The 14,550-nt window shown below is 42.0% G+C and overlaps 1 protein-coding gene and 1 long non-coding RNA gene across 9 annotated transcripts in view; one reads left to right on the top strand and one right to left on the bottom strand.

The window, feature by feature from the left end:
- Window positions 1-13,243, top strand: part of LOC120457113 (serine/threonine-protein kinase tousled-like 1) — a 61,356-nt gene extending 48,113 nt beyond the window's left edge. For 4 of the 6 annotated variants that reach the window (XM_039644326.2, XM_039644328.2, XM_039644327.2 and 1 more), the window contains 7 exons: window positions 7,716-9,638; window positions 9,750-10,529; window positions 10,615-10,793; window positions 11,125-11,317; window positions 11,399-11,604; window positions 11,698-11,917; window positions 11,986-13,243. In XM_039644326.2, the coding sequence (XP_039500260.1) occupies window positions 7,716-9,638; window positions 9,750-10,529; window positions 10,615-10,793; window positions 11,125-11,317; window positions 11,399-11,604; window positions 11,698-11,917; window positions 11,986-12,246 (3,762 nt within the window). In that variant the 3' untranslated portion in view covers window positions 12,247-13,243. Of the gene's footprint in view, window positions 1-1,636; window positions 3,002-6,601; window positions 6,785-7,715; window positions 9,639-9,749; window positions 10,530-10,614; window positions 10,794-11,124; window positions 11,318-11,398; window positions 11,605-11,697; window positions 11,918-11,985 lie in introns of those variants that run through there. The other 2 variants (XM_039644325.2, XM_039644330.2) reach the window with 2 other exon arrangements.
- On the bottom strand, window positions 5,557-7,275 carry LOC120457114. 3 transcript variants are annotated; one of them, XR_005616916.2, is made up of 3 exons: window positions 6,995-7,249; window positions 6,300-6,511; window positions 5,557-6,231 (listed from the first exon to the last, which is right to left on the bottom strand). It is a non-coding gene; the product is annotated as an uncharacterized LOC120457114 (long non-coding RNA). The 3 variants fall into 3 exon arrangements; XR_005616914.2 differs by having other exon boundaries at window positions 5,557-6,511; window positions 6,995-7,275; XR_005616915.2 differs by having other exon boundaries at window positions 5,557-6,511; window positions 7,001-7,275.
- Window positions 13,244-14,550: the final 1,307 nt, after the last annotated feature.

Below are 14,550 nucleotides of genomic sequence, written 5' to 3'. Positions count from 1 at the left end.
GTACGTATTAATCTACAGTAAATCCTCAGATTTTATTTATTTTATTTATTTGAGTCACCCTGAAATTATTTTAATTTTTTTAGTGTCAACGACTACAGAAAAGATCTGTCTACTAGATCTGACAGATCATTCTTAGGAATCAGATTTTCTGTTCTAGATGAATACAATAAATGTCTTGCGTTTTAAGGAGTTTTTACTGTCGTTTCGTGTGCACATCTGACTATGTAGTGTCCGTGTGTATTTGTTGATTGACTCAACTTGACGACGGCGACACACGCGCGCCCAATTCACAAAACTTTTGTTTTATACACCGAATCTTTTATTTTTGTATTTTTTTTTTTTGGTTTTTTATTTGTTATGCTGCGCGATTACGTCAGCTGGCAGTTGGTTTTTATTTTTCGGAGACCTGGGAAAGCATATGTATTTATGTACATACAAACACACAAACACTCTCTCTAACTAACTCACTCATATGCAAAAAATGGAGAAAAATAGGTAAAGGTGTATAGAAAAATTTAATCATTTGGCTCTGGCACATTTGTTGTTGACTTGTTTCGGGTGAAAGTTTCACAAATCAAATGAAGGAAAAATCAGCGACGAATCGCAAAAAAGTGCAACTCAACTCAGCCATAAAAAATAAAAATCGCTGAAAAAACTAAAGAAAATAGAAAAAAGCCAAGAAACTAGGGAAAATTTCAGCTTCGAGTTAATTGATTTTCTTGTTGCTTGTGGAAATCCGAAAACCGAAATATGCAAAAGTTAGTATATGGCTATACATATGTACATCGTCTCCATATGCCAATGCCTTTATTTGTGTATGTGCAAATTTGAGTTAATATCGCCTTTAATTCATCCTAATTCATCCTGTCATTGGCAAGGCAACCGTTAGCTTGCATTTCGTCGGCGAAATAACGGCACTAATATTGCCTTCTCTCTTTCATTTACAATATTGATGAAAATACTAGAAAGCGATTTGATATTTTTGTTTTTATTATTTTCAATTTCATTGTCCTTTTTTATTTCCTTTAATGACTTGGTATTGCGTATTTACATATGTGTATACATATCTCTTAATACATACATAAACAATAGTTTTTAAGCTGTGGCTATAATTGTAATTAAACAGCACTGGAACAAATTAATACGAGGTCGTCGGGTTTCATTTGTTGCGGTTGCTTTTTGATTACGAAATACATACATATGTACATATGATTGCGTTTTGTATGTGTTCATATTTGCATTTTAATGTTGATGGCTGTGTGCTGCAAAAATTAAATAAAATAATCAATGTAAGCCAACAAAATATAAAAAGTCAAACGAATCTCAGTTAAACCATAGGATTGGATATAAAACGTTCTGTGGCGCAAAAATTATTTAAATTAAGTGAAATGATTAACAGAAATACTCTCAATAAAATGCTGTGGAAAAGGGGATTTAAAAAAAAAAGATGTAATGACAGTGCAGTTTGCGAATGTGCAAGCTTTCTAACGCCGCAGTCAACGTCGGCAGCGCAGTCGACGGCCTTGCCAACAAGAACAAGCGCGAAACATCGCGAAGCAACGAGAGCGCGGCACAGAGGCAGAGCAGCAGCGAGAGGAGCGCCGTTGAGAGCAGAGAGCGGGCAGAGTGCAGAGCGACATTTCGGCTGCAGACGGCGGTGGTGTCGGTGTCGTTTTGGTTTTGTCGGCGGTTGCTAAACACAATTTAAGTTCACTCGGTTAGCAGCATTACACACTGCCCGCTCACATACATATGTACGCACTTGTATATATGTGCAATATTGTGTGTGTGTTTGTGCAAGAAACCAGAAAAAACGAAAAGTACAACATTCGTTGAGTCGCGTTCGGCTTAATTTTTTTTTTTTGTGTTACCGTGTGTGTGTTTGTGCTTTGGATTTGCCAATTTTAGCCGACTCGCTCTCAGTGTCGAACTTAAACTTAAAGAGCGAGCAACGTGACGTGTCGCCCAGTGTCGCTTAAAATTCGCGCACACAACTTCCTACTACAAACAAAAAAAAACGAAAGAAAGAAGCAAAAAAAAAAAAACGTTAAAAAGCGAGACTTGTTTTTTTTCTTGTGCATCTGTGTTTTTGTAGACGTGCAAAATGTAATGTAAAGAGAAACAAAGAGAGGGTGATAGAGGAAGAGTCGCAAAGCGAGAGAGCTAGAGCAGCTGATTTAGCCGGCAAGAGTCAGCTGTTTCGCGCCAGAGCGAGATAGTGCTTGTTCGGTGAGGCGAGCATGTTATGTCTTGTACGCCGTCTCCTCTTTGTGGTTCATTCGCTCTAGCAATGCTCCAACAACACCAGCAACCACTGGAAATACAAGAAGCACAGCAGCAAATACAACAACAAAATCCGCGATTACAACAAAATAATATTTACAAAGATATACCACAAAATCAACATCATATACAAAACCGCCAGGATTTTCCACAAATTCAGCAAACCATAGAAATAAACAAGTTGCAATTTATACAAAAAACACAGCAACAACAGAGTTATATGCAACAAATATACCATCAACAACAACAAAGGCAAAACGTTGATTTTCAGCGTATCAATGAAAGGGCTTACATGCAACCCACACAAATATCAATGCAAAGTCAGCAAAAAATACCAGAAATACAACAATTGCAGCACATACAACGTTTAGCGAGAAAACCAGAACTACCGCAAATACCAGAAATACTCCAAATACAGCAATTTCAAACAGCTACAGCTCAACAAAAGCAAACGAAAAAGCAAGGTGCAAAAACAGCAACGATAACATCGTTTAACAGCAATAGCAACAGCAACAATAGCAGCAGCAGTAGCAACAACTACTGCAACACTAATAACAGCAACAAAAATAATATCGACAATAATAGCAGCACCAGCAGCGGCCAAATAATGTTAGCCTCTGCCAGTGCCTCTGCCTCTGCTCGGAAACGCAGTCGCAGCGCGAGTAACGGCAGCAAAAGCAACAACAAAAATGCCAGTGGCCGTAAATTTACCAAAAGCGTGAGTGTGCTTGGTTGTTTTTCCTTTCTTTTCTCTCCGCCTCTCTATTTCCCTCTCTCTGTTTACATTAAGCGGTTTTGCCCGTGCACGTGCTAGACGATATAGAAAGAGAGAGGGAGAGAGCAAATAACAATAACAGCTCGTTTTGCTGAGCGCCCAGCCTGCGTCGACTGCGACACCAGCGTTAACAGCGACGCTCTCGAAATTGGGCCACAAAAAACAATAAAAAACTATGTTAATGTTAACCCAATGGGAATTAATAAATTAAGCAATAAATAGCTCGGGGTAGGGTAATGCAAAAAAAAATAAAAAGATCGATAGGAAAATATTAACATTTCAAATTTCTGATTTCATAGAAACGCGTTAAAAACTTGTAATAATTTTAGGGGAAATCCACCTGATAAGAATGATGAACAGCAATTGGTGGTCAGAAAATCGTGATAGCGGAGCACATATGTTAACTTGTGGTGAAATAAATGCCTAATGGCGAAAAGAAAACAATTTTTTATATAAAGAAAAAAAGAAAACAATTTATAAAATGTTGCAAAATCTAACTCAACGGTGTGATTAGAAAGAATTCCATAACATCTATAATCAAAAATTCCCCACATATTTATATCACCCTTTCCTTTTTTAAAATGGGTTAATCAAGTGCTTTTTATTGCAGCACCAAATTCATTTCCCCCTTTTAGATAATGTTTATATTAAAATTGCGAACAATTTCAATAGCCTAAATTTAAAGCAACAACAACCACATTTATTCATTCATTTTTGTAGCAGAGCAGATGTTGCTGTATTGCTCTCTCGCAGCTTTATCAGCCACTCTCGTGCAACTTCGTGTCCTCTTCGGCTCGTCATTCGGGTCTAAAAATAAAACAGCATTTGCGTCTGCATGTGTGTGTGTGTATGCGGTCCCTCGTTTGGTGCCATTTGTTGTTGTGTTTTTTGTCTGTAAGCAAAAGGCAATGAAAACGAAAATTTGCGTGACGTCTCTCGACCTTGACTCATCGACGTGAACTGTTAAACTGCGCCAGCAAAAGCGGCGCGACGGAGAGCCGGCTGCGCTGCCGACCGCGCAGTCGAGCCGAGTTGCGGTTCGATGTGTTTTTGCTGTTTGTACTGCTTTTTCTTTTGTTTTTCTTTGGTATGAAGTCAACGTCTCTTGCGGGACAACAGCAAACCAGTTTAAAAAAAACACATACATTTACACCACCATTGCCTTATCAACAAAATTGCCAAAAAGAAACTGGTTCGCGTTCGATTACTATTTTTTTTTTCCTTAATTGCAACTTTGCTAGCAGGTACTACTTCTTGAAATAGTGCTCGGGACTAAAAGATATATGTTACACTTTGATTGTAAATAACAGCGCAATGGAAAACATGCAACGACTTTTCAAGCACTATTGGAATGTATCTCTCCATAATCATCTCTCCTAGTTCTCTTTTCCCGTCACGTCTCTCTCTCTCTTTTTCTCGCTGTCCTCCTCTCGCACTGAGATTTTCTCTCAATAAGAAATGCATATGCGTAATGCATGTGAGTTCCGTTGGTTTTCAGTGCCACACCCACGCAACGCCCAACCACCCACTTGTGTCCCTCTACCGATCTCCTCCTTCCCTTCATTCACTGCTTCCATTTCGTTTTTTTTATCCTTCCAGGTTTATATTCCCCTATTTACTATTTATGTTTTGTGTAGCATTGTTATTATTGACATGAATAGCTGATAGCTTTTATACGAAAAGAATGAAAAATAATTAGAGCGAATCAAATTAAATGTATATATAAGCTCCCTATAACTTGATAGTTAATTTATACAATTTTACATCGAGGGACCTAATTTTTGTCTGTGCCATTCTATTCCATCTCGGTCCGCAATTCCATTCCACATTGGCTCCTCTGCCCTTTTCGCATGCACCTCTCTGCTTCTCCCTTTCGCACTGTCCCTCTCTTCTCCCTTTCGCACTGCAGTAGCATAATCATCATCATAGATTTATCTCATTCGCGCCCACGTGAGGCAAAGGCAAGGCCCAAAAATTAAGTCGTCGTCGTTTGTCGCTTTGGGTTTTGCGCTTCTCCATCTCCGTCGAACCACTTCTTCTTCTGCTTTCGCCCCTCTTTCCCCAACCCTCCTCGTTATCGTCAGCTCATTTTATTGTCTGGCCTTTCGTTGTTTCCCCCTCATTGCCTTCCTCATTCTCGCTTTCTCAGTGTTGCCAATTTCGTGTTTCACTGGCCGTTACAATTTTCATGCATTAGCCATGTTCGGCAACACTTATTTTGTTCGTTTGCTCCACAGCTTTTTCTTATGCTTCCGTTTCTTCTCTGTCTGCCTCCCCTTTTCCTTTTTTCTCTTCGTATGCATTCGGGAATGAACGGCAGCCATGCGACAGCTGTTGTCAAAAGGCCCGTGATACAGAGGGGTGCACTGAAGAGAAACATGATTATACATGCTAACATTTCAGATCTTTATTTCCGAAATTCAGTCACATAAGATTAATTCAAATTTGATAGACATTCGCAAAATGAAGTTTAAGAAATCGAAACAACATAATATAAATATTCCTTTATTTTTTACTTTGTATTATTCAACTAATTTACTGCTCAATAGAACATAGTGCACCATTTTTGTTTGCCCATTCAACGCAGATACAATTCTTTGACATTTGAAGTTTACTTTTAGAGTTGATTTTTTGGCTATTCTATGTAATAGGCGTAATATATAATTTAAATTACAAAAAAAAAAATGTAAATTGCGGTTTTAATTTTAATGGTTAGATTAACAGTTGTGTTGGAAGAAAACCTTTAGTTAGCTTGTTCCTGGCTGAATTATTTCGGAGGCAGCACTGTTACCATGTTGTATTTGTTGCCTTTGTTTCGTGGTGTTGTGGCAATGGCGCCCTCTGCCGGCGTCGTCGCTCGCGAATTGACAAAGACGCCGGCTGTCCTCTTCATCTCTCTCTCTCTTTCATGGACTCCTCTCTTTTCACTCCCCACGGTGTCCCCACCCCTCTTCTTCATCATTCGGCAAGCAGCAGCTGCTTTCCGCTTTGTATTGGAAGTTCGGTGGAATGGAAGGCAGCAGCGAAAGAAGAAGAAGATGCAACGCCGCGAAGCTGGCAGCGCAGCTTGTATTTGTAGTTGTAGTTGTAGTTGGTGGCGTGTGTAGTTTGCTTTCGGTGTTGTTTTTAAACGAACGCGCGCGCGGAAGTTGCGCACAAAAATATTTATCATTCTACGACAAAATAGAAAAAAAGGCGTTCAATATAGTGTACAAAGCAATCGTGACAATTTTAAGTGTACTTTTGACCGTTTTCGTTTCGGTTTCTTTTTCGTTTTCGCAATTGAGCGAATAGTTACACTCGCTCTCGCTGTTTTGCTCGTTCCATCGCTCTCTCCCTCTCGCCGCTCTTGTTCTTTCTCTTGGCTTGCTACTCTCTGTGTGTTTGCACCTTCTTCTTTCTTTTGCTCCGCTCGTTACCATTTTACAAACACACACGCGACGATGAGAGCGACTGCAAAAAAATCGGAATAAATACGGTTATAATATATATGTACAAATAAACGATATATATATTTTTATATGATATGTATATATACATATAGGAAAATATCGAGGCAAATGTGAAAATTAGTGAAAACTGAACGAAAATGCAAATATAAAACAAAGGGAAAACCAAATGTGATAATATTGTAATAGAATGTGAAAAGCCAAACACACACAAATACACGACTCACGCACGTAGCCACGTATGTGTGAGCAGAAAAATATGCGGCGCTTAAAAAAGGTGAACGGGAGTTTGTGACTGAAAAATTGTACACTTAAATAAGTATCATACGGAATAGAACGAAAGTTTTAAGAAAATTTAAATCGAAAAGAGAACAAGCGCAACAAAAAATGCAAAAAAATGGTTTTGAGTAGCCATTTTCATTTCTAGTAAAAATTTTCAATTTTTTCATTGTCTTTACGCTTTGCTCTTTGATAAAACATTACGCACACATACAAATGCCACTGCATTCTCTCTCTGTCGCTGCTGTTATTTCCCTCGCACTTGCGAGCACGCAACGCATGCCGCAGCCGCGCTATTTTTGTCCCGCTTGCACCCGCGCACTTATTTTGCACATTCTCCTTTGCTGACTCTTCTGTTGCCACCGCCTCGGGTTGCCACCTAGTCGCGATTTCCAAATACCTCGCATGTGGCAGCACTATCTCGCCCAAAGCGAAAGAGAGAGAGCGAAACCAACTGCAAAACGAAAGAAGCAGCTGAGCAAAACAAAAGCGGCGTCAGTGTTGCAAAGTGCACAAAGCAGTTAGGGAGAGAAACAGTGTAAATTTATCAAAAAGCTAATCAAATCCATTAAAGGAGAAAAATAAACAAAAGGAATCCTTTTTGTTGGTTTTCATTTTTGTTATTGTGCCAAAATATTTTCACACCATTGCATACGCTAAATGCAAAAAAAATTGTATACTTAAAAAATTAATTGCAGGCGTCAAGAAATGCAGCAGCTGAATGAGAAATTCACTTATTTAATTAATATATTTTTAAGAAAGAATTCTCTAAGCTGGCAAACAAAGCTATTCAAAATTAGGGAATTTCAATTTATATATTTTTTATTAATGAATGAGCGAAAAATGCTTTTCAAATCGCAACGTCATCTAGAATTAAATAAAATATAAATATTTATTTATAAATAAATGTTGTATTGTTTCTATTACAGATGTCCGCCGGCGCTCAGTTGCAGATGGCCCCGCAGACCACTTCGGCCCTAAGTCACCACCATCCCAATCAGCAGCAGCAGCTGCAACCGCCGCAGCAGCAGCAACCACAGCCCCCGCCCCCGCAACAACAGCATTTTGCTAACCATCACAGCGCCCAGCAGCAGTCGCAGCAGCAGCAACAGGAGCAACAGAATCCTCAGCAGCAGGCGCAGCAGCAGCAGATACTCCCGCAGCAGCATTTGCAGCACCTGCACAAGCATCCGCATCAGCTGCAACTGCATCAGCAGCAGCAACAACAACTCCACCAGCAGCAGCAACACTTCCACCAGCAGTCGCTGCAAGGGCTGCATCAGGGTAGCAGCAATCCGGATTCGAATATGAGCACTGGCTCCTCGCACAGCGAGAAGGATGTCAATGATATGCTGAGTGGCGGTGCAGCAACACCAGGAGCTGGAACATCAGCGATTCAACAGCAACAACAGCAACATCCCGCCTTTGCGCCCGCACTAGGAATGCAGCAGCCGCCGCCGCCTCCCCCTCAGCACTCCAATAATGGAGGCGAGATGGGCTACTTGTCGGCAGGCACGACCACGACGACGTCGGTGTTGACGGTAGGCAAACCTCGGACGCCAGCGGAGCGAAAACGGAAGCGGAAATTGCCGCCATGTGCCACTAGTGCAGATGAGGCGGGGAGTGGCGGTGGTTCTGGCGGAGCAGGAGCAACCGTGGTCAACAACAGCACCCTGAAGGGCAAATCATTGGCCTTTCGTGATATGCCGAAGGTAAACATGGGCCTGAATCTGGGCGATCGTCTGGGAGGATCTGCAGGTAGCGGAGGAGGAGCTGGTGGCGCTGGAAGCGGAGGAGGTGGCGCTGGTTCCGGTTCTGGAAGCGGTGGCGGCAAGAGCGCCCGCCTAATGCTGCCCGTCAGCGACAACAAGAAGATCAACGACTACTTCAATAAGCAGCAAACGGGCGTAGGCGTCGGCGTGCCAGGTGGTGCTGGTGGCAATACTGCTGGCCTCCGAGGTTCACATACGGGAGGTGGTAGCAAGTCACCCTCATCCGCCCAGCAACAGCAGCAGCAGCAGACGGCGGCACAGCAGCAGGGTAGCGGTGTTGCGACAGGCGGCAGTGCAGGCGGTTCTGCTGGCAACCAGGTGCAAGTGCAAACAAGCAGCGCCTACGCCCTGTACCCACCAGCTAGTCCCCAAACCCAGACGCCGCAGCAACAGCAGCAGCAGCAACCGGGAGCCGACTTTCACTATGTTAACTCCAGCAAGGCGCAGCAACAGCAGCAGCGCCAACAACAACAGACTTCCAATCAAATGGTTCCTCCACACGTGGTCGTCGGCCTTGGTGGTCATCCCCTGAGCCTGGCGTCCATCCAGCAGCAGACGCCCCTGTCCCAGCAGCAACAGCAACAACAGCAGCAGCAACAGCAGCAATTGGGACCACCGACCACATCGACGGCCTCTGTGGTGTCAACGCATCCGCATCAACTCGGCTCCCTGGGAGTTGTTGGGATGGTCGGTGTGGGCGTTGGAGTAAATGTGGGTGTGGGACCACCACTGCCACCACCACCGCCGATGGCCATGCCCGCGGCCATTATCACTTATAGTAAGGCCACTCAAACGGAGGTGTCGCTGCATGAATTGCAGGAACGCGAAGCGGAACACGAATCGGGCAAGGTGAAGCTAGACGAGATGACACGGCTGTCGGACGAGCAAAAGTCCCAGATTGTTGGCAACCAGAAGACGATCGACCAGCACAAGTGCCACATAGCCAAGTGTATTGATGTGGTTAAGAAGCTTTTGAAGGAGAAGAGCAGCATCGAGAAGAAGGAGGCGCGACAGAAGTGCATGCAAAATCGCCTTAGGCTCGGTCAGTTTGTCACCCAGCGAGTGGGCGCCACATTCCAGGTAAGAATTGATAAAAGAGGGTTATTATTATTGATGATCCCTTTATGGAGGCTACTCTGCTCCCCCAATAGAATACAATTTTTAAAACATACTTTAATCGTAAATTTACAGGAGAACTGGACGGACGGCTATGCGTTCCAGGAGCTGAGTCGGCGACAAGAAGAAATAACCGCTGAGCGTGAAGAGATTGATCGGCAGAAAAAGCAGCTGATGAAAAAGCGTCCAGCGGAGTCCGGACGCAAGCGCAACAACAACAGCAACCAGAACAACCAGCAGCAGCAGCAACAGCAACACCAGCAACAGCAGCAGCAACAAAATTCCAACTCGAACGATTCCTCGCAGCTGACGGGCGGAGTTGTCACCGGTCCGGGCAGCGATCGCGTTAGCGTTAGCGTCGACAGCGGATTGGGTGGCAATAATGCGGGCGCGATCGGTGGCGGAGCCGTTGGCGGTGGGGTTGGAGGTGGTGGTGTTGGAGGCGGTGGTGTTGGTGGTGTCGGAGGCGGTGGCGGTGGCGGACGTGGTCTTTCTCGCAGCAATTCGACGCAGGCCAATCAGGCCCAATTACTGCACAATGGCGGCGGTGGCTCGGGCGGCAATGTTGGCAACTCGGGCGGCGTTGGCGATCGATTGTCAGATCGAGGAGGAGGAGGTGGCGGCATCGGCGGAAATGATAGCGGCAGCTGCTCGGACTCGGGCACGTTCCTGAAGCCAGACCCCGTATCGGGAGCGTACACAGCGCAGGAGTACTATGAGTACGATGAGATCCTCAAGCTGCGCCAAAATGCCCTCAAGAAGGAGGACGCCGACCTGCAGCTGGAGATGGAGAAGCTGGAGCGGGAGCGCAATCTACACATTCGAGAGCTTAAGCGGATTCTTAACGAGGATCAGGTGCGCCCAGTTTCATATTATGCCCGTTTCACATTCCTGCATGCCACTTATCTTATCGTTGTGCATATATCTGTAAACCTTTTAGTCCCGCTTCAACAATCATCCCGTGCTGAACGATCGCTATCTTCTGTTGATGCTCCTGGGCAAGGGCGGCTTCTCAGAGGTCCACAAGGCCTTCGACCTGAAGGAGCAACGCTATGTCGCATGTAAGGTGCACCAATTAAACAAGGATTGGAAGGAGGATAAGAAAGCTAATTATATCAAGTGAGTAGTAAAACAGAGCAGGAAAAGTCAATGGGGGAATGCCAATTGGTTATACAATAAGTATATAGTTTTCTAAAAGGAAACGTTAGCCGTGGTGCATTGAAAACGTATAGTTTGAATATCCTGATACTTATAGATAAGACTTGCGTAGAGTACATATATGTGGTGCATTACATTTTACTATCAAATATCATTGTACCATAATGTCGAACACTTTAGGGATTAAAAGTAAAAGCTTAGCCTTAAGTGACATTGGGTGGGCCTCGCCGATCGATATCAATATACTAAAGTCTCCCTCTTTTGAAACCCTCGCTAATAACCCAAAATTCAGACACGCTTTGCGGGAATACAACATTCACAAAGCACTTGATCATCCACGGGTCGTCAAGCTTTACGACGTATTCGAGATCGATGCGAATTCCTTTTGCACAGTGCTCGAATACTGTGATGGTCACGATCTGGACTTCTATTTAAAGCAACATAAGACTATACCCGAGCGTGAAGCGCGCTCGATAATAATGCAGGTGAGTTAAAATACCATTTTTGGAATAAATCCAAATTCGCAATAACAGTTCAACAAGTAATAATGAAATTTCTTTGCCCAGGTTGTATCTGCACTCAAGTATCTAAATGAGATTAAGCCTCCAGTTATCCACTACGATCTGAAGCCCGGCAACATTCTGCTCACCGAGGGCAACGTCTGCGGCGAGATTAAGATCACCGACTTCGGTCTGTCAAAGGTGATGGACGACGAGAACTACAATCCCGATCACGGCATGGATCTGACCTCTCAGGGAGCTGGAACCTACTGGTGAGTTATCGGACTATGTTGTTGTACCGATAGGCAATAGGTTCAAGGCCATAAAAATTATGTGTAATTTGTTTATATTTGAACTTATTTTAGGTATCTGCCACCCGAGTGCTTTGTCGTGGGCAAGAATCCGCCGAAAATCTCCTCCAAAGTTGACGTGTGGAGTGTGGGTGTCATCTTCTACCAGTGTCTGTACGGCAAAAAACCCTTCGGTCACAATCAGTCGCAGGCCACGATTCTCGAAGAGAATACGATTCTGAAGGCCACCGAAGTGCAGTTTTCCAACAAGCCAACTGTTTCTAATGAGGCCAAGGTGAGTTGTGGCTTACATTTAAAGCAAAACAGATAGGTGCTTAGTTAAGTTATTGTCCTATTATGCAGAGTTTTATTCGGGGATGTTTGGCATATCGCAAGGAGGATCGCATGGATGTGTTCGCGCTGGCCAGGCACGAGTACATTCAGCCACCGATACCGAAGCATGGGCGCGGTTCACTTAACCAGCAACAGCAAGCGCAACAACAACAGCAGCAACAACAGCAACAGCAGCAGCAACAATCGTCAACGTCACAGGCCAATTCAACGGGCCAGACATCGTTCTCTGCCCACATGTTTGGCAATATGAATCAGTCGAGTTCGTCCTAGCTGCCAACCAAGCGCAATTCAAACTCATAATTCGCCGCCGCCGCAGTAGCAGCAGCAACATTAGCTGCGAGCCAACAGCAAATCCAACAGCAGCAGCAACTCCAAACCCAGCAATACCAGCAGAATCAGCAACTCCATTTGCAAAACAGCAGTAGCAACTATGCGGCCTCGCTTCTAGATGCAGCGGCCTTTTGCTACGAAACTGTGATGGATGCAACCCACTTCCAAAACAACAATAATAACAGCACCATCATTAAAAACAATATGCAGACAATGCCGGCAAACGCTGCCAATGCTGCTGCAGCTGCAGGAGGAGGGGGAACACCGACCTATCAGGGGAAATACAAGCGCTGGCAGCAGCAACAGTTACAACAGCAGGCGCAACTGCAACAGCAGCAGCACAAGCTGCTGTTGCAGCAAGAGCTGCTCTAAAATAAGATAAGCGTGATGATGATTTGAAGGGAATGATGACAAGGGAGTTTAAGAGAACAAGGAGCTGCCTGCAACACTGCCGCCAAGCCATGCTAATATTGCTGCTGCAACAGCAACGCCGTCAGAAACAACAACACCCCAAGAATTTTCACAGCGAGTCGCAAACCATCAACAAAAACTTATATTAATAAAACTATATAAAAAAATATATATATGCATATATATATATTAAATGTGATAAACAAGCGTAAAGCAAAAAAAAAAACCACAAATACGAGAGGAAAGCAGCAAAAACAGCAGGAGAAGGACGAACAACAGGGGCAAACCCCTAAAAGTTGGGGAAGAAGCCAAGCTGCATCTGAAAACCAGAAGAAAATAGCATAGAAAAAAATATAGGAGCAGAAGACAGGTAAAGAGTTTACATCTGCAAAGAATGGTCGAGGAAAAAGCTTGAGAAATTGTTTATAAAGGCTGCTATAAACACACACTTTTTTTTTGTTAACTATAACTACCAAGCAGAATAATTAATTAATTAATATATAATAAATAATAATTAATTGCTAAATGTAAATTAGTAAGTAGGGTGGCATCTAAAACAAAACAGAAACGCAAAACACGATTCCCAAGAACGCGAAGGAGCATAAAATAACACTTACTCATACACACAACGTAGACACAGCAGACTAATTTTGCCTTACAAAAAACAAAACCGATAATGTTAATTACAAATTTTCATTTTGTCTCCATGCAGGTAAATACCTGTATGTGTTAACGTTTATGCACATAATATATATATATATATATATATATGTATATATGTATATATATATCTTTCTTTTAACGCTTTTAAATGGAAAACACCCCAATATATTTTATTCGATTTGAAATATTAAAAAAGTCATTCTTGTTTGTTTTGTATCAAAATCCAAAAAAATTGATTTAATAATATAAATTCCATAAACACACCACCAAAAACACACACATATATATATATACATATATATATATATATATATATATATACATTTGTATATAGTCCTATCTGAACCACAAAGAAATCCGCAGCGATAAAAACTGAAAAATTCATAGAATCAAACGCAATTCCAAAATATTAAGGAAAGAAATCAGATAACCATTTTCTTTATATGCCACGAAGAAAATGCATATAAATGCAAGAAAAATCAAGAAAAAGTAATGCATGAGATCAGATTTTCAGATCGGATCAGAAAAATCAACGGAAAATAAACCCATTTGAAGTAATATACTTCTAAATACATAGTAAACTAATGTAATAGTTTTTATTAAAATTACACATATATGTATCGATATATATATATACATGTTTTTTTTTTTAATTTTAAAATTATATTTGTAATGCACTATGCGTAACATTGTATTAAATATTAATATCCAAGGCATATTAATAGAAATATATATACATATATAAAATCTGCAAAAAAAAAAAAACATGAACTACCAAGCTAAATGTTTCAATAATATATAGATCTATATGTATGTAAAACCGATATGAAATCTGCCTAAAGCCAGACAAAAAAAACCTTAAAGAGATAGTTCCGCGGAGGAAAAGAAAATAAGCGGGGAGTTAAAAGATGCAAGATTCATCCAAAAGCGAAAAACATTTTTTTCTTAAGTCTACGCAAAACAAAAAGTATGAAAAGTAACCCGAAATTAGTTTTAAAAGTAAAAATATAAAAAAATGAAAAATAACGCGATAGAGAGCAACAAAAATGGGCGTAGATAAGGACGGCAAGCAGAACAAGAATAAAAAGCAGCGGCAACAACTCCCTAAAAATAGCAAAGAGAACTGTAAATATTTATATAAATAATTTATGCCTAATTAAAGTTAAAATT

Source organism: Drosophila santomea, chromosome X, assembly GCF_016746245.2.
Source record: "Drosophila santomea strain STO CAGO 1482 chromosome X, Prin_Dsan_1.1, whole genome shotgun sequence".
NCBI lineage: Eukaryota > Metazoa > Arthropoda > Insecta > Diptera > Drosophilidae > Drosophila > Drosophila santomea.
This window is presented reverse-complemented; position numbering and strand designations above follow the sequence as displayed.